The sequence below is a fragment of the Puma concolor genome, chromosome C1 (assembly GCF_028749965.1).
Source record: "Puma concolor isolate L17-30 chromosome C1, mPumCon1.1.hap2, whole genome shotgun sequence".
Lineage (NCBI taxonomy): Eukaryota > Metazoa > Chordata > Mammalia > Carnivora > Felidae > Puma > Puma concolor.
The window spans coordinates 64,257,986-64,280,716 of NC_141674.1; the positions used below are offsets into that span (position 1 = coordinate 64,257,986).

General features: G+C 38.6%; 1 protein-coding gene across 5 annotated transcripts in view; it reads left to right on the forward strand.

The window, feature by feature from the left end:
- Nucleotides 1–22,731, forward strand: part of ST6GALNAC3 (ST6 N-acetylgalactosaminide alpha-2,6-sialyltransferase 3) — a 536,306-nt gene that overhangs the window by 422,242 nt on the left and 91,333 nt on the right. Inside the window, exon 5 of one of the 5 annotated variants that reach the window (XM_086717321.1) lies at nucleotides 906–1,692. The exons of the other annotated variants lie outside the window; for them this stretch is intronic. Within the exon in view, the coding sequence (XP_086573447.1) occupies nucleotides 906–963 (58 nt within the window). The 3' untranslated portion in view covers nucleotides 964–1,692. Of the gene's footprint in view, nucleotides 1–905; nucleotides 1,693–22,731 lie in introns of those variants that run through there. 5 annotated transcript variants of the gene reach the window in all.

Below are 22,731 nucleotides of genomic sequence, written 5' to 3' on the forward strand. Positions count from 1 at the left end.
TAGTTCAGGACATAAGGTCTTTCTCCTAACTAATGTCTTTGCCCTCTTTCTTATCCTACACACAGTGATCCGTTTATAAAATAAATCTAACCCTGCAACTTCAACCCCTTCAAATCCTGCCCAGAATAAAACATGAATTCCTTAATCTCCATTCTAAACCCTGGAGAGTCTGAACTTGATCCTCCTCATTGACCTCACCTCCACCCTCTCTTTCCCTATTCCCTCTTACCATTGGCAATCCAGAAAGAGTGGATTCTGTCCACTGCAGGCAGCTGTGCTCTTTCACACCATGGACCTGCCCTCCATACCTCTTTCCCCCACGTAAACCCTGCTGTTGTTCAAGTCTCACCTTCAATGCCTGCTCCCCCTCAGGACTTCTTTGTCAGTCCCCTCCATCCTCACCTGTGTATGGTGCCCCTTTCCTTGTCTCCCATGTGCCCTGAACACAGCTCTGGCATTTATGCCTCTGCTCTCCCCAGTAGACTTGAAGTTTCTTTAGAGCAAGAACATGGAATTTACATCTTCCCCTCTTCAGGCCTTGGCCAGTACTTGGCACATAAATGCCATTTGGCCTATGTTTGCTAAATTCTGCTAAACTGAGCAGAAAGCCATGTCCCCTTACTGTGACTGTGCCTTTTTGGCATTCAGAGAGTGGCGGTACAGTCGTGGGTGATTTGAGGACACTTAAAAATGGAAAGGGCTCCACATCGAAGGCCTCTTGAATGTAGTGAAAATTAATATCAAAATCAATATGCCGTTCAGTTTAGGAATATGAATAAATGATTTCAATTGAATTGAATTTTCCTCTCAACATTAAGTGGTCGAACAAAATGAATTATTAGATAACATATTTGAAGTAATAGCTCTCTCCTGACTTCCACAATTTGTTTTTACTTCTCTTACAGACCTGTATACTCTGTGTCATGGCGGTCCGAGAACTGTTTATCTCCCTTAACCTCCTAAAGGGCAGAGGCCGCGTCTTAGTCTCCAAATTTGGAATTATTTCCTGGCGTTAGTCTCTTCTTTCCTCTGTGCTGACATAACGTCGTTTCTTTTTCTTCAAATGATTGTTTTTACACAGAAAACCTCACACTTGTACGTTGTTATGATTTTTGTAGGGGAGGGGTTTAATAATATGGAAAATGGAATTAAAATTGTGAAAGATTGCCTCCATTCCTCCTTCAAATCCACACTGCCTCCCCTAGGTAAACTCTAGTAAGAGTCTAGTGCTTTACCTGTGGACATACGTACACACACACACACCCTGGCTTACGTAGTGTTTGTTCTTTCTGCTGCTGCTGCTGCTTCTTAGATGGAATTATGCTGTCAGCATTAATCTGCCATTTGGGTTGTTTTTTAAGTGGTATCTAACAATATGTTGTAGATATATCTATATACAGATACACACATACATACACATCTAAATGTGCATATACAGGTATGTACATATATGCACTTTCTTCTTTCATTGTTTGCTCTAATGGATTTATGGTTTTTCCTTTTTGTTTTTGTTTGTTGCTTAAACTATTTGAGTTGGGTTTCAATAACTGGCAATTGAAAAAAATCCTATTTTTTTTCCTTTTGTTACTGAATATATGTGACTTTCAGATAAATGCAAGATTTTTATTAGGAGAGATTCCTAGATGTTTGGTCAGGGAGTATGTGCATTTTATATTTTGATAGCTACACACTGACAGATTGCTTTCAAAAGGGCTGTGACTGGATAGTATCTGAGCTTACTCTTCACCACATTTTCAAAAATACTATCACTGTTTTTTACATTCACAAATGGGCAAAATATGACATATTCTTAGTTTAATTTTTATTCTCATACTAGTGAGACTGATGAATTTTGCATAAGTTTCCTAGCCACATGTATTTCTTTTCTTGTGAATGGTCCTTTGTTCAGGTTTCTATTGGCTTATTTGTCTTTATAACTTTTTTGAAAGAACTCTGTATAAAATGAATAATAAACAATAACTGTATGTTATGCATGTTATAGGTATCTTCTCCTAGTTATCTTTTCATTTTGTTTATCATAGCCTTTCAATATAGAAGTTTAAAAATATATATATAATAAAATTAGTTTTTTCTTTGTTTTTTTCTAAGTCCTTTTATCGCTTTTTTTAAGTTTGATATCTGCTGAGACAGATCCCAGTTAATTATGATTCAATTTCAAAGATCTATTTGAGATTCTTGAACATTTTGTTGTTCTGTATAAACTAACGTATCGCTTTTTCTATACCCTTCAACCCTTTGTCATTTGTTTGTTTTGTAGGAGAATCCCTCATTTTGATCTTCAAGTTCATTATTCAGTTTTCAACTATTCTGATTTATTAGGTGTATGGTAATTCTGTTTTTAATTTCCAAGAATTCTGCTCATTTATTTTTCAGAGAAGCTAGTTGCTTTTATCATAGATAATATATATATATTTTAATATTTATGAGATTTTTTAAAAATGTCTATGTATATAATATACACTTTTTTTTCTTGCTTCTTCTGTTAACTTCTGTTTTCTTAGTGGTTACTTTTGTTTCTTGACTCAGTGACTGTTTTTTTTCATGCTGTAGTTCCTCAAATGTTTAGTGTTTCATGCATGTTTGCTCATATTTGTATCTGAGGACCTTGATTGAAAAGTATTGATAGTGACATCTTATTTACTTAGCACAAATGAGAATTCCTATTGACCTAGCAGCAAATACAGGCTCTAATAACAGGAGCCTTGGTTCCAGGGAGTGGACAAGACAAGAGAAACCCATAACTAGATGGGCTTCTGATTAAAGATAGTTCATAACCTCTTGTCTTGGCACAGAAGACCATAAGTTACCAAAGGTACTTCTCCAAATTCCCACTTTATAAAGCTATACTTACAGCTTAATCCTAGAAGCAAACATTGAAATTGGCTGCTCCAAGAGTAGAGGATTGGCATAACAGACACACACACACAGAGATAAAAATTACCTCACCAACCACCCATACTCTACTACGTACAAGCTTCATTACTATTCATTTGTGGTTAGTTGAGATTCTTCTGGAAAAATCACTGATTTTGGAGGCTTTTTTATGTCTTTGGCTTATAGCAGAAACCTGCTAATTTTTTTATATTGGATGCATTCATATTTATCATTGTTATGTCCTCATGGTAGACTAGCACCTTATTATGATATCACCTTGTTTATCTCTAGTAATCCTTTTCCCTTAAACTTATTTTGGCTGATATCAGTACAGTGACACCAGTTTTCTTTGTTTAGTATTTACATGGTACATGGCACCTCATTACTGTTGTAAGCACATATAACTTTTTAAAACCTAGGCTTAATAAATTGATCTTTTATTTTGGACTATTTTGTCCATTTATAGTTAATGGATATTGGGGTTTATATCCACCATTTTATTGTGTGTTTACTATTTGGCCCATTCATTTTTGGCTTTTTTTGAGCTTTGCTTTTTTGCATCCTCTTGGATTAATAAAGTGATTTTGTCATTCAATTTTTTCTATCACCTTATCAGTTTTACATTTTTAAACAAATGTTTAATGATTAGGAAATTATAATATTTGTAATGACTATTACGGCCTAATATAAAAGATGACTTTTTTACCTCTTCCATAGTAATGAGAGAACCTTAGAAAACTTTAACTTTATTTACCCCCTTGTATTATTGTTGTCGTGCATTTTAATTCTGCATATATTTAAAATTCCCTAGATATAACCATCTACATTCAGTTATATTTATCTACTTATTTATTTTTGTATTACTATGAATTTTTTTCTCCATTTCTGTATTTTCCTCTATGACCATATTCCTTTGGCTTAAGCAGCTTCCTTTAATATTCTCTTTAGTGCATCTTGCTGACAATGAATCGTCTTAATTTTTTTCTGGAAATGTTTTTATCTCCCCTTTATTTTTGAGGTACATTTTCTTTGGAGGTAGAATGTTAGGTTGATAGTAATTTTGAGCACTTTTAAGTTATTTTTTCATTGTCTTCTGGCTTACACCATTTCTACTGAGTAGTCACCAATTTTCTAATTGGGGTTCCTTTGAAGATTGTGTCTCCCCCCCCCCCTCTGGTTGCTTTTTTTTTATACTTTAACATTTTTACTAGCATCTGTATTCACAAATTTAGTTGCCTTTTTATTCACCAGTTCTTTTTTTAATTTAATTTATTTTTTTAAATTTACATTCAAATTAGTTATCATATAGTGCAACAATGATTTCAGGAGTAGATTCCTTAATGCCCCTTATCCAGTTAGCCCATCCTCCTTCCCACAACCCCTCCAGTAACACCTGTCAGAAACGGTAACATTAACAACTCTGGTTGCTTTTAATATTTATTTATTTATTTGTCTCTTTTAAAATCAGTTTTTCTATGATGTGCCTTACTGGTTTTTTAAAATACTTATTTTGTTTGTAGTTTGCTGAGCATTTTGAATTTGAGAATTAATGTTTTTCTTCAGGTTGGAGTGTTTTTTGCCACTATCTCTTCAAATATCGTTTCTTTTCCAATTCTTTACTCTCTTTCTGGTGTATCCACTACATATATGTTATACTGTTTCTCTTTTGCTCTACTCTTGCCCTCTATACATTCTTTTATCTCCCTGTGCTTCCTTTTGGATCTTTTCAGTTGTCTTCAGGTTCACTAATTTTGTACACAACTCTGTCCAGTTTGGTGTTATATGCATTAATTTAAATTTTACTTTAATATAGAACACTTTTTATTTCTGGAATCCCCATCTAATTCTTTGTGTAGATTTTTGGGTGGCTTTGCATTATGTCAATTCTGCTAGGCTAAACTACATTTCAAGAGTGCTCTTCCTTACATGTTTTAAGTTCAAACAGTCCACAAGAGACATTATATGTGAGATTCGGAAGGTAGAAATAAAGCAGCAGCCATACTGATTTATACCTGGCACGTCATGAAGTAACAGCAGATGCTGTTGCATCACACACACATTGTCACTGATCTGTTGGTTCATCTCATTGGTGTTAGGCAGCAGCTAGGTCTTCAGCTACTCTTCCTATTCCTGCTTCTCTGACTCTTCAGCCAGATGTATTTTCAACTGTGATGAAGGGTGAGAACTTCTTGTGCATGACAATTGCCATCTAAATTAGAGGCAGTGGAAGGCTAGCATGGTTTTTAGTCCATCTTCCTGTGTTCTGGTTGATTTTTTTGGATTCCAGTTTATTCTCACTGTCCTGAATTGCATATCTTTTTTGCCCAAAATATTTAACGTTTTAGAAAGGAAGCTCCAGTACAAAACGAAGACATCCATCATACAATGAATTTTTAACCAGCTGTGTAAAGATACAAGTCACAGTTGTGTAAAGACAAATCCCTATAATGAACCATATATATATATGTATATATATATACACACACACACACATATATGTTCATATATATGCACATATATATTGCAATGTTTATATGTATATAGAATGTAAATATGACTGACTCAGATTCTAAGTACCTGATAAAAACCCCAACACGTCATCGTTGATTTTCATATCAACCAGGTTTTGATAGTCTGTATCTTATAACACTAATGTCTGTGTCACCTATGAATCTCTTTCTGTTGCCTATTTTTTTCCTCTTGGTTTTTAGACACATGACCCTGTCTCTTGTCATGCCTAGAACGATTTTAATAAGTGAAACACACTGAATGTAAATATCAAAGAAACCCCAGATATTATGACCTTGCATCAAAAAAGGATTATCCTTTACTCTGCTAGGGGGGTAGAGTTAAAAGCTATCTTAAGTCGTTTAGAAAGGGCCAGTTTTAGGCTGGATTGAAGTTTTTATTAAATTAAATTAGATTAAACTAAAACTGAGTTTATATCTGGTTTCCCTGTCTCTAGTCCAGAGGCTTCCATTGCTTCCAATGAAGAGCTTGCTCTATTCACTAGATCCATTTACCCTAGCCAGTCTTTGTCATCTCAGCATCAGGAGACTACAGAATTTTCCACTTTGCAGAGTTTGTAGCTTAGTTCTTAAGCCTCCTATTTTGTACACCTTCAGAATTTGGCACATATTTTGAGGAAGAGAGGATCAGGTCTCTCTTGAAGCTCCTCGAGTATCCAATTTTATAACTCCATCTCATCTAAGATGAGAATATCTATTGGTTTCTGTATCCTCAACAATGGCCCTCTGCCCAGTGAAAACCCATAAACCGATTTTCCCAGTCTACTCAGGCAAGAATCAGCACAAGCTTCCAGGGATAGTGCAGCTGAAGATCATTATTACACCTTTCTAAGAGTCTCCCCTTGCCATGCTTTTAACCTCTCCAGACTTCATTATTTCTGCAGCTGTGTGTATCTTTAAACAGAGGATTTTTGTGTTTATTTTGCTTTTTTTAAATAACTCTTCTCAGTAGATGACTTGGTCTACCAAAAACTACCTTTAGCTACGTGAAAGAGAAATTCCTGTCAATCTATTCTTCTCTTCTTTATGTCTTCCCAAATTCCTATCAGTATATTGCTCTATTAGGACATCTGGTTTTCTTATCTTATCATGGCTTTTATAATGGTTTGTAATAAAGTCGTATCAGTAGTAATTTCAGAGGGAAGACGGGTTTACATGTACTTTCAGTAAGCCATCTTGAACTAGAAGTCCCGTAACATTTTGAACTTTCTGCCCTATATTATAGTTATTTGATTACATCTATCTCTATTAGGATATTATAAATTTCTTAAAGGTAAAGACATATATTATTGATGTTCATACTTGGCATAATAGCATGTGTAATCACAGATAGTAGATGCTCATCATTTACTTCTTAAATAAATCATGAAATAAGTGAATAAATGACCTCTTGATGTTCATGGTCTGCCTTTATTGGTATCTTTCACATTATGAACTGTATTGCCTTTAAAAATATTTTAAAAATTATATATAATATTAGAGGCAAATATTTTGTTTCTTTACAGAGCCTGGTATAGTCTATGCCCTTAAACAAAACTTAAACAATAATAAAAACAATTTTTCCTCCAGCTTCTGGGATTTCTCAAAGAGAATTCTTTAAATATGAAGAACTTTAATCACCTAGTCCCTTTAGATTTTATAGTAGTTCAAAAAATATACTTTTTAAATTCCTGATATATATGTCAGTTCTCTCCTAACACTTCTTTCCCTTTAGAAAAGAAAAAAAATCACATGAAAAGGGAAAATGAAGAGAAATGTTACCTAACACATAAAAAGTCACACTTTTCAAAGATTATATTTCCATTTCTACATAATGTACTCTCATTATGAAATCATCAGTGCATTTTTTAGTCATAAACAAGACACTGAAAAGAAAATGAATAGCACTGGAAATGGCTTTCTGGAAAGTGACATCTATTCCAACAACCCCAGAAAAAAAATGAACCTTCTGAAATATTAATTGATCATAATGAGGAGGCCAAACTTTAGATAAACAGAGGAGCCAGGGAATATTTCCCACAGGCTCGCAGCTTGTTGTTAAGGCACCTATGAACACTGGCTTTGAATTTAAATTTAAAAGTAAATAAAAATAGATTAGACTATCAGACTGTCAACTTAAAAACTTCAATTGGGAATGCCATGCTTCTGTTCCTTTGCAATTCAAACACAGAGTAGGAAGAAACATAATTGTGCTAGAAAATAAAATTGCCATGATTCCTGGCCATCAGAAAGGCCTTTCAAAAAGAACCGCCTCTGCTTTCTTCCCTAACTTAGAAATGAGTTACAGATATAGGTCATCCCAGGAGCCAATGAACAAATGCCCAGTTATTTTGGCAGTATTCCAACTCTGTCAAGAGAACCTTAATCTAATGTCTTCTTCATAACAGGTACAGGAGACAGGGCCACTACCTACAAAGTTCCAATCCCAGTTAGTCTTCATATGCTAGAATTCTCCTATGACATTACACCTGAGTATTTCATTTTCCATTGGACCACTATTTATATAACTTGTTTGCAAGGAACCAAACAATTTATTCAGCCCAGTTCCTTCAAACACCAGACTTTCATTACCAGAGGTTTCACATGGACAGCTTTCCAGAAAGGGCCTAATATGCAATGGAGTTAAATATGGAAGACCGTCGAATTCCAAGCTCAAGAGTAAATGCCAAAAACAGTGACAGGTTCCGTATCTGTGCAGTGCTTCAGAGTATCCAGAAAGAGAGGCCTAACATTTCTTCATCTTCACCTACATTGTGTTCTGAAGTTGCTGCCACTGTATTTGGAACAGCATAAACTTAGAGCAGCAAAGGCTCATCTTAGTCCTTCCTTGGTGTGTCTTTCCATAATAATAGAGCTTCCCTTTTTCTCCAGCATGTAACCTGTCCCTGTGGTTCACAATCTTCCCCACTTTTCTCAGGGGATTAGTGGGCACACAACGTCCTTTCCCAGCAGTGTTTATCAAGCAGTGAGCTCTAGAACCAAACCTATTTAGGATATGGTCTTAGAAACCTAAATACCTGTGGATACAACTTCAGGTAGTTTCATACCTAGAGAGTGGGCTGTAGCCCTTTCCAAATATTCATGCATGAAGCTCATTAGTAATTTTCCTCTCTTAGTAACTGAAGATAAATCCTTTAATTTGAAGTGGCCTTAACACTAATGAGCCATGTCATTATTCTGGAATCCTTTAAGTTGTTTTTTCCCCCATTGTCTAAGTGAGGTAGAAATTAAAGACAGCCCCCATTAGCTCTCAATATTTTCTGAAGCATCTGCTCCTACTTACAAATTGATCCATCCTAGATATTTATTTGTCTGTAAATGTCATGGAGTCAACACTTCGCTTTAGACACTTTTTCCCCCAATCACAAAATTTCTTTTAAAAGTTCCGTCAATAACATCATTTGCAATTTAAATGCTTTAAAAATATGATCCTTCCTGCTGTGTTTTTGAATACTTCCTTCATATTTAATTGCTATAGACACTTTAGTTCCTAATTAAACTTTATTGTTTATGATGTTGCAGTCATTAATAGACATGATGGGGGGGCGGGGAAATGGCTAGTTCTAGTAAATTCTCTGGCTGCTAATTCTAGTCTGAACCTTAATACTTTCCAAAGCAACAATGAACTCACAGGGCTGAGAGGAGGATGGGTAGAAAGTGAGACACAAAGCAAGTACATAGTTCATGTTTTTGAGGATTTACTAGACATTCTGGAAGACAAGCTTGAATTGGACTTGAATTGAATTGGACTTCCTGATTTGTAGGGGAGATTAGCTTAGAAATAGCATCTCAAACACTTGAAAGACGAATATCCTCATTTTTTAAGGCTCCTTTCTCCAGCACATCCCCAGGTTTTGCACTGGTGACAGAGAGGAGCATATATTGCACACACAATGCTTGCCTCATCCTCAGAGCCTTAAATGACTTTTATTGTGAGAGAATGGAGACACTTGATGAATCTGACGGGTTTTGGTCATGGAAAGATTTGCTATGAACCATTGCACCAAGGTTGAAATGCCCAAGAGGCTGACAAGCTTATTGCCCATTTCGGAGATTAAATAGTTTTGGAAAAATTTTCTCCCCTGGCAGTTGTAATTGTGTCTGTGAAATAAGTGTTCATTCTGCTTGAGCACCGTGGTTTAAATGCTTCCTTCTATATTTTCCCCCAGTGGATTGATTCTAAAAAGGTCTGTTCAGATTTCCCTGTACCAATGCAAATTAACCCATGAACTCGATAACACATCCTCCTAACCCCCCACATCCTTGCCATGTCCCATGCTAATGGGTAATCAGAGACACTGCCAAGTCCCTTTATCATGGATTATCTTTGAAGCTGTTCGAAGGCAGGGAAAAGGGGCTGAAAAATCTTCCAGGTTAATGATGTGGTTATAGGAAGTGGGCAAAAGGTGCTATCAGTAACCTTGGAAGTCTTCAGCTGCCAGAGGAGCACTCATGAGTAAATAAAGTGGTCTTTATTTACTGGGACTTCCAAACCATGTGGGAGGCCCTCAATTTCCCCCAAATAAAATAAGGTGAGGGTAGCATCTCAAGAAGACGGAAGAGTGTACAAGCATAAAACAAAAAACACAGGTTCATCATAGACAAATCATCTAACTATTCCCTGACTTTGTCTGGGGTCAACATTGCATATTAGTCTACTAACTGTTGGAAAGTATCTGACCTTTTGAGTGATTTGGAATGTTTCTGTTTCCAGCCTGGGTGGATAAAGATCATTATGTTTTAACACAGACCACAACATATTCCTCTTCCACAGACAGTCAACAGCTAGGATTCTTAGGTGTACCATTTTAAAGAAGCCTCAAAATCATACCTCAAAATTGAGTGTGAGAATATCCAAGAAACCTGGAGGCGGTTAATAATATTTATTTCTGTGCATTCACTATATCCCTGGGACTGTGCTAAGTCTGTGAGTGATTATTGTATTTAATCCTATAACAATTCTGTAAAGTAGTTTCTAGTACTATCCTGTGGAAACTGATCCTCAGAGAGATTAAGCAACTTGTCTGAGGGCACAGAGTTAGTAATTAGTTCAATCAATTTGAACCCAGGTATTCCCGATCCTAGAATGTGAGCTCATATTATAAACCTATTGTGCCTTCCCTTGAATCCTCAGTACCTTGAGAAAGGAGGATGAGCTGATGCCAGAAATAAGATGACTTTAACTAATTAGAAATGTCTACTATATGAGGACCTGGGTGGGGCGGGTCTGGTTTTTGTACCATTGTTTTCATCGAGATGGCTTCTCACTAATTTTGAAAGTATTTTTTGTGGTTCCAGAACATCCTAGGGTGGTGTTTTTAGCCCTATTACCTTGTTCAGGTACCTTTCTGTCTCTACTTTTATGAACTGTCAGTGCTGACCAGCATCCATGCCTGAGAGGAAGTGGGTGTAGTTCCAATATATGAGTGAAATGTTCAGATGACTGTTGGGATTAGCTCAGCATCACATCCAAACCTGGAACCAGTTGTTAACTGAGTGACAAAACAACATGAAAGAATCTATACTGAATATGGCCCGAGTCATACTAGATGTTGACATTAGGCGGATCCTTTTTTGAGAAAAGCAGAAATTAGAATGGACAACAGAACTTGGAATATAAGTATTCAAAGGTCATGAAAATTTACAGTTAAAGGCACATCTTATTCAAAGGAAATGAATAAGGTCAAATAAGGTCAAATAAGATAAGGTCAAATGATTGGTGTATAGGCATTTGAACTTGAAGAAGCAGGTTGATGGCTGTTTTCTTAGATTTTAACGAATCAGAAGTGAGTAATTATCATATGGATTTTTGTATGTTGTAAGTTCATGAGTCAAGGGCAAACCTCTACAAAATCAGAGGATGTTCCTTTTACTTTCACTGCCTACAAGTTTCTGTCATTCTTGGCTGCGTGTGTTTCCTTGCTTGGTTTGTCCAATTGTTTTCCTCCTTCCCTAGTCCACCAAGTATTTAGATAGCAGAAGGTAGGGAGATCAGAGGCAGGTGCAGAAACCTTCCCTGTCTCACTTGGATTTTGTAGGGCTTAATGAACTAACATATTCTAAAGTGATTTTAAAAGGTGAAGTGCTATATAAGTGTCAAGCATGATTAACTAGCAGCCAAGTTATTAGGCACCTGAATATTATGCATCTTTTCTGAATTTTAGAAAAATGGATGTGCATATGCATTTTCAAAGGCACTATTATTTAAATGATCTTCAGGCACTCAAATAAAAGTCTAGCCCAATTCTAATTATCTCTACTTTTCTCATACCAGTCATGTAGACCCTCAGAGTGGCATACTTACGCAACTCTGAGTAAGACAGATACAATTACTGATCTCGTGGAGCTTTCAGTGCAGCAGAGGAAAAACACACAGGATAATGCAAAATGGTAGTTGCCTTTCAACCTACACCTCATACTTCTAGCACAGGAGTTATTGAGGCCTAGTGTTTGGGAGTGTGAACTCTGGCCCAGACTCCCTGGGTCCAAACCCTCACTCCACTGCTAGCTAACTGACTTTGGGAAGCTGCTTTACCTCTCTTTGCATTAGTTTATTTATGTAAAAACTGAAACAATAATAGTACCTGTTTCATAGATATAAGGTGCTTGGAAAAGCAGTTCCAAACATGCAACAATTGCTTCTTCTTTTTTAATCTTTTTCGATGTTTATTTATTTTTGAGAGAGAGAGAGAGCAGAGCAGAGCATGAGACACAGAATCCGAAGCAGGCTTCAGGCTCTGAGCTGTCAGCACAGTGCCTGATGTGGGGCTTGAACTCACAAGCAGAGAGATCATGACCTGAGCCGAAGTCGGACCCTTAACCAACTGAGCCACCCAGACGCCCCAGCTGGGGCCCAACTTCTTAAATGTTGGCTATTATCATTTTAATTGTCATTAATATGACTCAAGCAGTTTCCACCCTTGGATAGAGAAATAATAAATAGAATTGGTGGTTATTTTCCCAGGACTCATATGACATTTGGCAGCTTACAAGGCCATTTACTTATAATATTAACCAATGGTTGTTTGGCAGTTGCTGTTTGCCTGGATCCTCACAACTTGGTGAGTTAGCTTAGCAGAGTGGTAGCTTTTATTTTTGCCTTATCTGTTCAGCAGGATTTGAAACCCCTTGTAATAATTCACTCTAGCCACTACCTTTTACCCACGTACAAAATGGGGATGACCCTGTGCCTGGTCAGTCACAGACTTCTCATCCTGAGGGAAGCATTTGAACCAGCATGGCTGATCTGAGGCCTCCCTTGGAATACAGGAGACAGATTTGATTTGAACCTGAAGAAAAAAACAGCTTTGCTTCTGGGTTCATGATTCTAGAAGAATGTGAAATTAGGGTTACAAGTGGCCAAGTTCATTCAAGCGAAGAAGATATGGCTGCAATAGGAGAGAATGAAGGCAAGCAGAGCAGGGCTGAGCTGTGAGATTGAGGAGGAAGGGAAGTTCCGGTGGCTTTGAGTCTCGATTGTAGCATTTGAGGCCCAGATCCCCATCCTTTGGTTTGGTCAGATAACCCAATATTCCTCTCAGCCATATAAGCTAAAAAAAAACTTGTTCTGTCTGTTCCCTTAAAATAATTTGAATTGGTTCGTCTTTTGTGACTTAAAGGATTCTCGTAAGACAAATACTATAATCCACCCATTTTATGGGTAAGGGAATTGAGGCTCAGAGAGGTTAGGTGTCTTGCTCATGAAAATCACAGTACCAGTGGTTTTCAGAGCCAGAACTTCATGTCCTATTGAATGACCCCAAATGCTATATGCCAGTAAAGACAGCAAGGCCTCGCGAGGATCTTGGAGAGGAAGCTGGTTATTAATGAAAGGGGCAGAGAAATTTCAAGGCACCGTCCGATCATGGCTATCCACATAGGTAATTCATTCACTGGTTCATCAAACACTTGCTCAGTCACTAACAAACAACCTAAGACAAGCTGTCTAGATAGAGGACATGAGTGATCGCAGGTACCCCTGGCTCTCCTGGGTACCCGTCTGCTCTCAGCTACTGCTGGCGCGACAAGGGGTGAGAAGCCACAGAGCCAGCCTACCCGTGTTTTCCAAGTTGCTATTCTGGTGAATGTGATGTGTGCGGTACATGTCCAACACTTGGGCCTCTCAGAAAATTGATTATGGATCTTGCCTCTTCCTTAAAAAGCAGGCTTTTGTTTTTATTAGCATGTGTAAATACGGAATAACTTCTGAATGCAAATATGGATGACATTTTATTTTTCTGACATGTTTGGAAGCAGCCTGGGGCAGGGTGGCAGTGAATCAGTAAACCTCATGGGTACACTGCACTGGGAATTCATCAAATGTGCACACAACTAATGGGCTGATGCCATATGTTCCATAATAGCATGTTTGCTAACATGGGACTGGGCTGCCCGATTGTATGACAAAGCTGCCATGTCAGTTTCTTGATGTATAGAAACAGGCTCTGCTAGCCAGATGTAGAAATCTAGCAAGGTCATTTGAGGAGTAATTTCCATTTTGTGTGCTTCTTTTCCCCCTCATTGACTGTAAGAGAATGTGATGTGCCTCATTACAATGTGATTCCAGGTGCATAACACAATAATGACCTTTATGCCAAAGACTGAAGTTCATGTAATTGATAAGATAGACTCCCATTTGGTGATGTTGGAAACCATTAGCCAGAGGCAGAAACCGTGTTAACTTCTTGACATAGGAGGTCACAGGTCAAGGTCAAGACCCAGGCTGCAGCCATTTCTGGACTCAGAAAAAAGAGGAAAGCAGTGCTGCCTGGCAGCCTCTGTGAGAGGTAGAGATGTCCCAGAGCCTGTGGAAAGTGAAGGGAAGGCTTGGGGATCAAGATGGGAACTGAAGAAGGAGTAGCAGATCTCCATGGAGATGCGCCTGGGTGGTGGGCTTGCCCATGCGGGAGTGCTGTGATAGCCATCCCCTCCCTTTCTCCTTTCAGGTCCTTACTGATTTCCTCTGCTTTGCATCTGACCCAAAATTATAGTGTCTCTATAGAGGCATTGCTTCTTTTTCTCTCCTGAATCCAAGATTGGTGGTGCTCAAGTGGGAAATTAAAGATTTGTTACAGAGTCTTTAGAACAACTTGGGAAAGTTAGGATTCCATTTTCCCCCACCCAGGGAACCGGTTTCCTGCCAAAGTCATGTGTGGCTTTTGCCCTTTATTGAAAATAGCCGAACAAATCAAGTCCTTCACTGGGTGATTATGGCTATTGCATCAACTGTCATTTTGTTAAACACACATTTACAAATACATTTGTTCTTTATTGTTTTTTGTAAGTTTATTTATTGAGAGAGAGAGAGAGAGAGGGAGAGAGAGCATAAGTCGGGGTGGGGCAGAGAGAGAGAGGGAGAGAGAGAGTACCCCAAGCAAGCTCATGACCTGAGCCAAAGTCAAGAGTTGGATGCTTAGCTGACTGAGCCACCCAGGCGCCCCTCCAAATGCATTTGAATACCCGAAGCTGCTCCAGACCTCAGGCCCCTTCCCAACTGTGTGCAGCTTTATCGGAGTCACTCATGGCCAGCTTCTGCTCTTGCTCTTTTTCCTGTTTCACTCTGAGGGAGGACATGGTGTCTCATATCTTCACAAACTACAGGAGCCCAAACCTAATGTAAAAAAGCAAGCAATGAAAAGGGAAAGTAAAAAGTCACATGTTATCTGAAATCTGGAGCTTAAAAAATAAAGAAGTAATAAAGAACCAGAATCAGAATGCATTCGGTCAGAGGGAAAGAGAGAGAAGTGGGAATTTGGGGGCGTTAAGCAAGGGAAACGAAATGGCTAAAATGATCAATAAAATGGCTTGTTTGTTCGTTTGTTTGTTTACATCTCTGGAGTTATAAGCATCTCAGCCTGACCATGAGTTAATAGTTTTTTAGGAGGGGCCTATCGTGTGTGTGTATTGATGTTTGATTTCCAGAGCTTCTAGCTCAATCAGGGACAAAGGCTCTATGTTATACTAATGCTCATAGATGTATAATGCCTTTTTAAAATATTGCCAAGTCTGCTGTCATTTCAGGACCCCAGAGACTCTGCCTATTAGGATGGCAGGCGAGGGAAGAAATGAGTTGGGCAGAGAGGTGGCGGGGGTTAATTTCATATTTGTCATGAGATCTTGCATGATTTCCCTAAAAGATATTTAATTTCCACTGGGCATAATAACTTGCAGCTGCCGGAATATGCTGTATACTAGTGGCGAGTTCTTGTCTTTGGAGATTTATGCAAGTCGTTATTTAAAAATAGAGATCCGGGAGTTACAGCTGGCTAATTAATCTACCACTAAGGAAAGCTAAGCAAGTGACCCACTTAACTGTTTCCAGGAACCACGTCTTCGCTGAAGCGAACTTTCACAAATGTCTTAACACAGAGAACCATTTTATGATCTTCTCACAGCATAGGTGTCCGTTGTTTGTCTCCCTTTCTTTCCCAGGGACACCACTCATCCGTACACAACTTGAATTCCCATATGCTTCACCGCCTGTGTCCTTTATCCCGAGGATGGGCGCTGAGGCTCTCCTTCCTTAGTGTCTTCTTTCTCTGGATCAGTCACCTACTCAGGCAACACCCTTAGTGCCTGTCTCTTACCACATCAGCTCCAGGCCTCTGCCTGACTTCAGAGGGTTCCAGTAAGAGACACAAGCCTGTGTTTGCTCATAGTTCCTCTACTTTCTCCACATGCACGTTCCTCTCCTGGCGTAATGGTCTCTTTCCTCTCATACTGTCCCTTTACCCAGGTCACCTTTCCATTCCTCTCTCAGCGTGAATATGGTCTGTACATCCTACAAAGCAGCACTCCATCTATCCCAGGGTATATTGAGTTTTCTCCTGAAACTTGACAACAGAGTTGATATAATTAGGCCATGACACATTTTTATCCTTTGGTCTGTGAGTGCCCTGATCTTATTTTTAAATCAATCAATTAATTACTGTATTATGTTTATTCCTCTTCCCCTCCTCTACATAGACAGGCATTCTGTTGTATTTTATGTGCATTTTTGATTGCGTACATCTTTGCCAAATAATTATTATTGTTTGTATTTTGATTTACACAAATGGTATATATTACATTTTATCCATTTCTTACTTTATGCACTATCTTTTAAAGTCTGTGTGTGTCTCTAACTCTGGGCTGTTTCATACTCCATGGTAGGCCACCCTCTCCACTTTCTCCATGGTATACACACACAGTTCGCCCACTCTCTGGATCTCCCTTCTCTGAAATCCCTTGGTATTCATTTACCTTACAGCTTAACTATATGCTGGGTTTTTTTTTAATTTTCCTATGAGTGTTTCTTGCTTTCTTGTTGTCTTCTGTGTAGCTCCTTAAAGATCAGGAACCACCTCTTGTACTCTTCCTTTCCCCACTACACCCATCCCTACCTCTGTAGATCTTCTTTGGATCTGGGTGCATAAATGGTGCTCAATAAATCCTTGTTTATTTAGTGAATTGAATAGTGACTCCATAAGGATAAGTATTGTCTCTTCCTATTCATATCTCCAGTGTCTAAACTAGTGCCTGACACGTTGCAGGTGATCAGGAGATTTGTTTGAAGCAAATGGGTATCTTGTCTTTCACATGAAACAAAGGAATATGGAATCATGGGATACACAGAGGTCAAGATAGTACATTCTAGTTTCTAATCTGCCACCAACTAAGTATACAACACCTGGCATGTCAGAGAACTTCTCTAGGTCCTGGTTAAACTGAATGATTTCACGGATCCTTGTTCGCTCTAACTTGCTAAGCTTCTGTGACTTCACTAACAATTTTTCAAGTAAGAGAGTCTTCAGTATGAAATCACCTGCAAGGAATACAGAATAGACATACTCAAGACAATAGAGCATGGAAGGGGTAGAGGTGAGAGAGCAATCTTATGAGTTCTGATCTTAGGCTCCCAGAATGATTGGGAGGACAAAATTCTTGCCACTTGTAAAGTGATTAGAAAAGTATCTAACATATGGTGTGCCTATGTGGCTCAGTCGGTTAAGTGTCCAACTTCAGCTCAGGTATGATCTCACTGTTCTTGGGTTTGAGCCCTGCATTGGGCTCTGTGCTGACAGCTCAGAGCCTGGAGCCTGCTTTGGATTCTGTGTCTCCCTCCCTCTCTGCCCCTGCCTCTTCTCTTTCTCTCTCTCTCTCTCTCTCTCTCTCTCTCTCTCTCTCTCTCAAAAATAAATAAACATTAAAAAAAGAAAAGTAGCACAAAATAAGTGCTCTATAAATCTTTACTATTATTTTTATAAATTTAGGAAAATCTACTAGCCTTTGTTACAATCTTATGTCTGGCATTTGCAAATCTGGACTTCATGCTTATGTGCAAACAAAGCCCCAGAAATTCTAGTGTCATTGCTGAAATTAATAGTTTTCTTTTATAGGACAGTAATCACCAGACAACAGTCTGATTTCTTTTAGGCCCAAACTGTTGTCTTTTTGGTAATGGCCAAGTTCTAATTTTCATGGCTTTTGTAAAATGAAGCAAAGGAGTATTATCCTTCAAGATCATGTAGCAGCCAATAAAGATGTTAGGACAAGAATTCTGAGTTTTGTGTTTGCTGTCTATCAAAAAAATAACTGTTTTTCTGTAGAGCAATCACTTGGAAATGGAAACAGAATATGAATGTGTTAATATCTTATGCAGATGTTATTTTTCCCCTTAGTAGGGAAGAAGTAACTAATCTAATTTGCTTTCTCTTATCTTTAGGGAAGTGAATTCAAATATTGGACAAACCATTATTAAAATTCTGAGCAGCTTTTAATGCATGAGCTTGTTTTTTGCTATAAGGCTCCTTTTTCTCTAGGTCAAGAGGTAAAGCTATTTGTCTAAAAGAAAAAAAAACATTAAATAGTATTGGTGATGGGCTACAGGTTTTATAACTTAACTATATTTGCTTCATGAGCAAAAATAGCATTTAATAACTATTTTATTCTACTGTTACTGGACAATAGAAGTCTTAAACAGCATTTCAGTTTGATGCTTTTACATAAAAATCCAATATGTGAATTTGTCTGTCATCTAAAGGTTAAAAAAAATCAGGTAAAAATACAAAATGGGAACTGGGAACTGCAAATGAACTGGAAATCTTTAACCAAGGAAAGATTAAAACTTCTACTCAGAAAGTTGGAGAAACAGGTAAAATGACCCATTACAAACAACATAGGAAATAACTATGAATTATTGGTTTGAGAACTCAGAAACACTGGAATAAACTACGACTTACACAGTGAATGGGGAATTTCAAAAAACACTTTGTCTTTTTGGTTTTGTTTATTTTTGTTGTTGTTGGTGTTGGTGTTGGTGGTGATGGTTTTGGGTGTTTCTGGATGCATAAACTTAATTTAGGAGGGTACCAAAAATTTGTATTAAAGATGAGCTGTGTTCTAATAATGTCTTTCTATTTTCTCAGGTAGTTCTCAGCTAAAGCTGCCATTTATTTCCATATGCTGTAAATTGAAATAAAATACATGTCTTGGGGGTGCCTAGGTGGTTCAGTTGGTTAAGCGTCTGACTTCAGCTCAGGTCATGATCTTATGGTTCGTGGGCTCAAGCCCCACATCCAACTCTGTGCTGACAGCTTGGAGCCTGCTTTATATCCTCTGTCTACCTCTCTATGTGCCCCTCCCCAGCTTTCTCTCCTCTCTCTCTCTCTCTCTCTCTCTCTCTCTCTCAAAAATAAATAAACATTTAAAAAAACTTTTTTTTAAGATATAGATTTTGAATAGCCAGGATGGATTGCCATGAAAATTAAAGGAGATGTGTGGAAGGCAATCTGAAAAATCTAAAGTTCTATACACGTATTTGTTTCTACTGTTATTGTATTCAATAAAAATCAGAACAATGCCTATGATGTATCAGGAGCTACTTTAGGCACTGATGATTCAGAGAAATGATAATACTGATCTTTACTTTCAAGGATTTATGATTATATTGGGGAAATAGAGAATGTCAAATGTATTGTAAGTGCAATAAAAGAGACAAGCCAGGTGCTTGGGAACATAGAATGAGATCCCTGACTAAGTTTTTAGAGTTAGGGATGTCAGAGAAAGTTAAGGAGAGGAGAAGAAGGGAGTCCCAGGTGAAGATGGCATGACTGTAGCCTTGAGTTGAAAAATAGCACAGTATATTCCCAGTCAGTAAAAGGATCAGTATGACTAGAGCTTAAAATATCAAGCAGAAAATAGCAAAAGGTGAGTCTCAAGAGACCAGATCATAGAAGGCCTGTATATTCGGTTAAAGGTTCAGGTTTTACCCTGTTGGTGATGGAAACCCGGTGAGGCCAAGGCATAACGTAGGCACTCAGGGGGAGTACAGGAGGTTCATTCGAGGGTCAGGGAGAGCATGAGGAGGATATTGCTGTAGTCCAGGTGAAAGTCTGTGAGAGCAGGAACCTAGGCAGGGAGAATTGGATACAACAGAGAAGGCAAATCTGAAAGAGTAAAGAATGGCAATGTGTGGTGATTAATTTTGTGAGCACTGGTGAGGATGACCCTCAAGTTTATAATTTGACTGATTCGATGATTTGCAGTACAATTTATATACAGAATACTGAAGGAGAATCAGGTAGAGGGGATAAGATATATGTCCATTTTTTGGCCATGTTTATCTCAACATTTCTATAAGACATTTGATTGAAGGTGTCCAAGAGGCAATTGGATATATAGCCCTGACTTGTGAGCAACAGATCTGGGTAGGAAATTCAAATTTGTAAGTCATAAGCATAAAAGTAGTAGTTAAAACCCTCAGAAAAAGAAAGGTAAAGACGGAAGCCTAAGAATGCCAGCATTGAAAAGTTGGGCCAATGAGAAAGCCAAGAAAGATACCAGGAGACAGTGAAATGGGGTCTGAGGTGACCCAGGGCAGTGTCATGTCACAGAGGCCAGAAGAGTAGAGGTTCATGACAGTGGTAAGATCCAAAGTGAAACCAAAGCAATGAAATCCAGTATAGGGACTTAAAACAAATCCTGTAAATTTAGAAAGCCATGACTTTAGGGGACCTTATTGGAGCAGTTTCACTACAAGGTGGCAGGAGAAACCTAACGGCAGTCAGTTGAGGAGTGAATCTGGGGCGAGTGAGCACAGTCTTTCTTTGCAGAGAATTTTGGATGGGAGGAAGTAGAGGGATAGGATGGCAGCTGGAGGAAATTCTGAATCAGGACCAGGTTATTTTAAGAGCAGAGTCGTTGAAGGAAGGGTGGAGGTTGAAGAGAATGAACAAATAGTGGGAAAAGGGAAGCCTACATGGTAAAAGAGAAAAAAAAAAATGATGTAGTGTGTTCCCAAGGAAAGTGGGAGAGGTGGCCCAGGCAGGGTGGGGTATCCATAGGAAAGGTTAGTCTTAAGCAGGAAGGGCTTAAACTCTTAAGCCTCTGAGACTGGAAGGACAATTAGAAGGAAGAGAGAGGATGATTGTCGGGGAGAAGGAGAGGCAGGTCATGCTTCAAGGATTTAGGACAGAGTTCATAGCATTTAGTTACTCATTCACCTGAGGACCCATACAATGCCTTAGCAGATAAAATACCCTTCAGAAGTCCCTCATAATCCTTTCAGGGTTGCTGTCTCACCAGCCATTGAAACATTCCCTCTGTACCCTTGGTTCTCATGCTGCTCCTCTCCCATCTCCATGCATGGGCTTTTCTCCAGCGGTGCTGGATACCCCCAACACACAGTGTTCCCCTTGGAATACCCATTGATTGTCCTCATTCAAATAAATTATAAACTATTTCATTCCAAGATATAAATATCTGACACCCAGCTAGCTGGGCCAACCTTCCCAGGAGCATTTGCCCTTTAGATGGATATTCTGGCTGTCAGGGGCCTTGCCTTATTAGACCTCACCCCTCCATTCAACCTTTCTTCCCACACTTCATCAATATGCATACTCTGCTCTCGTCGCACTTGTCTTCACTTTTTCAAAAAGTGAAGCACGTGGTATGGAAATCATATAGTTGGATTAACAATTAGGACAGTGAAGATTTTCTGAGTCATCCCCATTGTCCTACCTGGCAGGGGAACACCTGTCACTCTGTACAGGCAGCTCTGTACAAAAGGGTGCTGCAGCTTCTGATACAGCAAAATCCAATATACATTACCTCCATTCATTAGAAGATTTAACCTACAGATTAGGAGTACTCTTTACCCCTTAGTAGGGATACTTCCCCTACTACTTAGTAGTAGTACTTCCTTAGTAGGAAGTTAGGAAAATTTGAATCAGCGCTGCTTTTTAAAAATCAAGCTTACTGCTGTTTGCTGGTTAGTGTTACAATCACAGAAGCAAAGACTAAGCCATTTTCTCCTTAAAAAAAAAAAAATAGTGTTTTTCATTATGCCCAAACAATCTCCAAATGAATAGAAGAAAAAAATGCCCACAGGTGCTCTTGGGCTCAGCATCATACCCAGATGCCTTAACCCCAGATCTAGCTATGCACTGGTAATAAAATATCCCAGTGGCTCTGGTCTCTACTGAGTCTGGATCTAGAATGTACAACTTTATGATGAGGGGTACTGGTTTTAGAGTCAAACTGACTTGCTTCCTGACTTCACAACTCTGGGACATATCTCAGAGGGCTGTTGCGAGGATTGAGTGTGATCATGAATTTAAAGGGCTTAGCGTTCTTGCTAAGTACATAGTAAGTTCTCAATAAATGGAGGCTGCTGTTGAACTATTACTATTAACAATTCATGCTCTGATTTAAGAAACTGCCTGGCTTAACTGGCCTCAGGAAGAGGCTGGAACTGCTTTCTCACCCAGCTTCAGCTGTATGGCTGTAAAATGATGGGTTTCCTTTTCGGATATACCCACATGCTTACTTCTCTCTCATCACTGATGCCTACTGTCTGGAGTCATTAATGATTGGCCACTTAGGGTAATCGTTTCCCTGAGAACCAAATGTGCTTACATTCAGTGGCACCCACTGTAATGCAGTTACTTTTTTCCAATAATATTCATCTAGTAGATAGGCCCAGGATAAGTGAGGTCCATAATGATAAGCTACCTCCTTCTTTGTTCATTTTGAAGAGACTCATTAGGGACAGTGGTCCTCAGCATTAATGAAATGATAGCATCTAATTATAGAATTACAGTTATACACACAAGTGCCAGAATTAGAGGACTTGCCACCTAACAGGTAATGTCACTGCCTGCACCTTGCTCTTGTTCTTTAGGATGCCTCCACCTTGGTCCAGATCTCATCCTTTCCTAGGGCCTGTTTTGGGATTCAGCCATCTGCTGAATGCTGGTAAAAGCCTAAGCTATAAACAGCTTGCTTTTTGGTAGAACAACTCATGCCTGAGAAAGTTGATAATGATTTC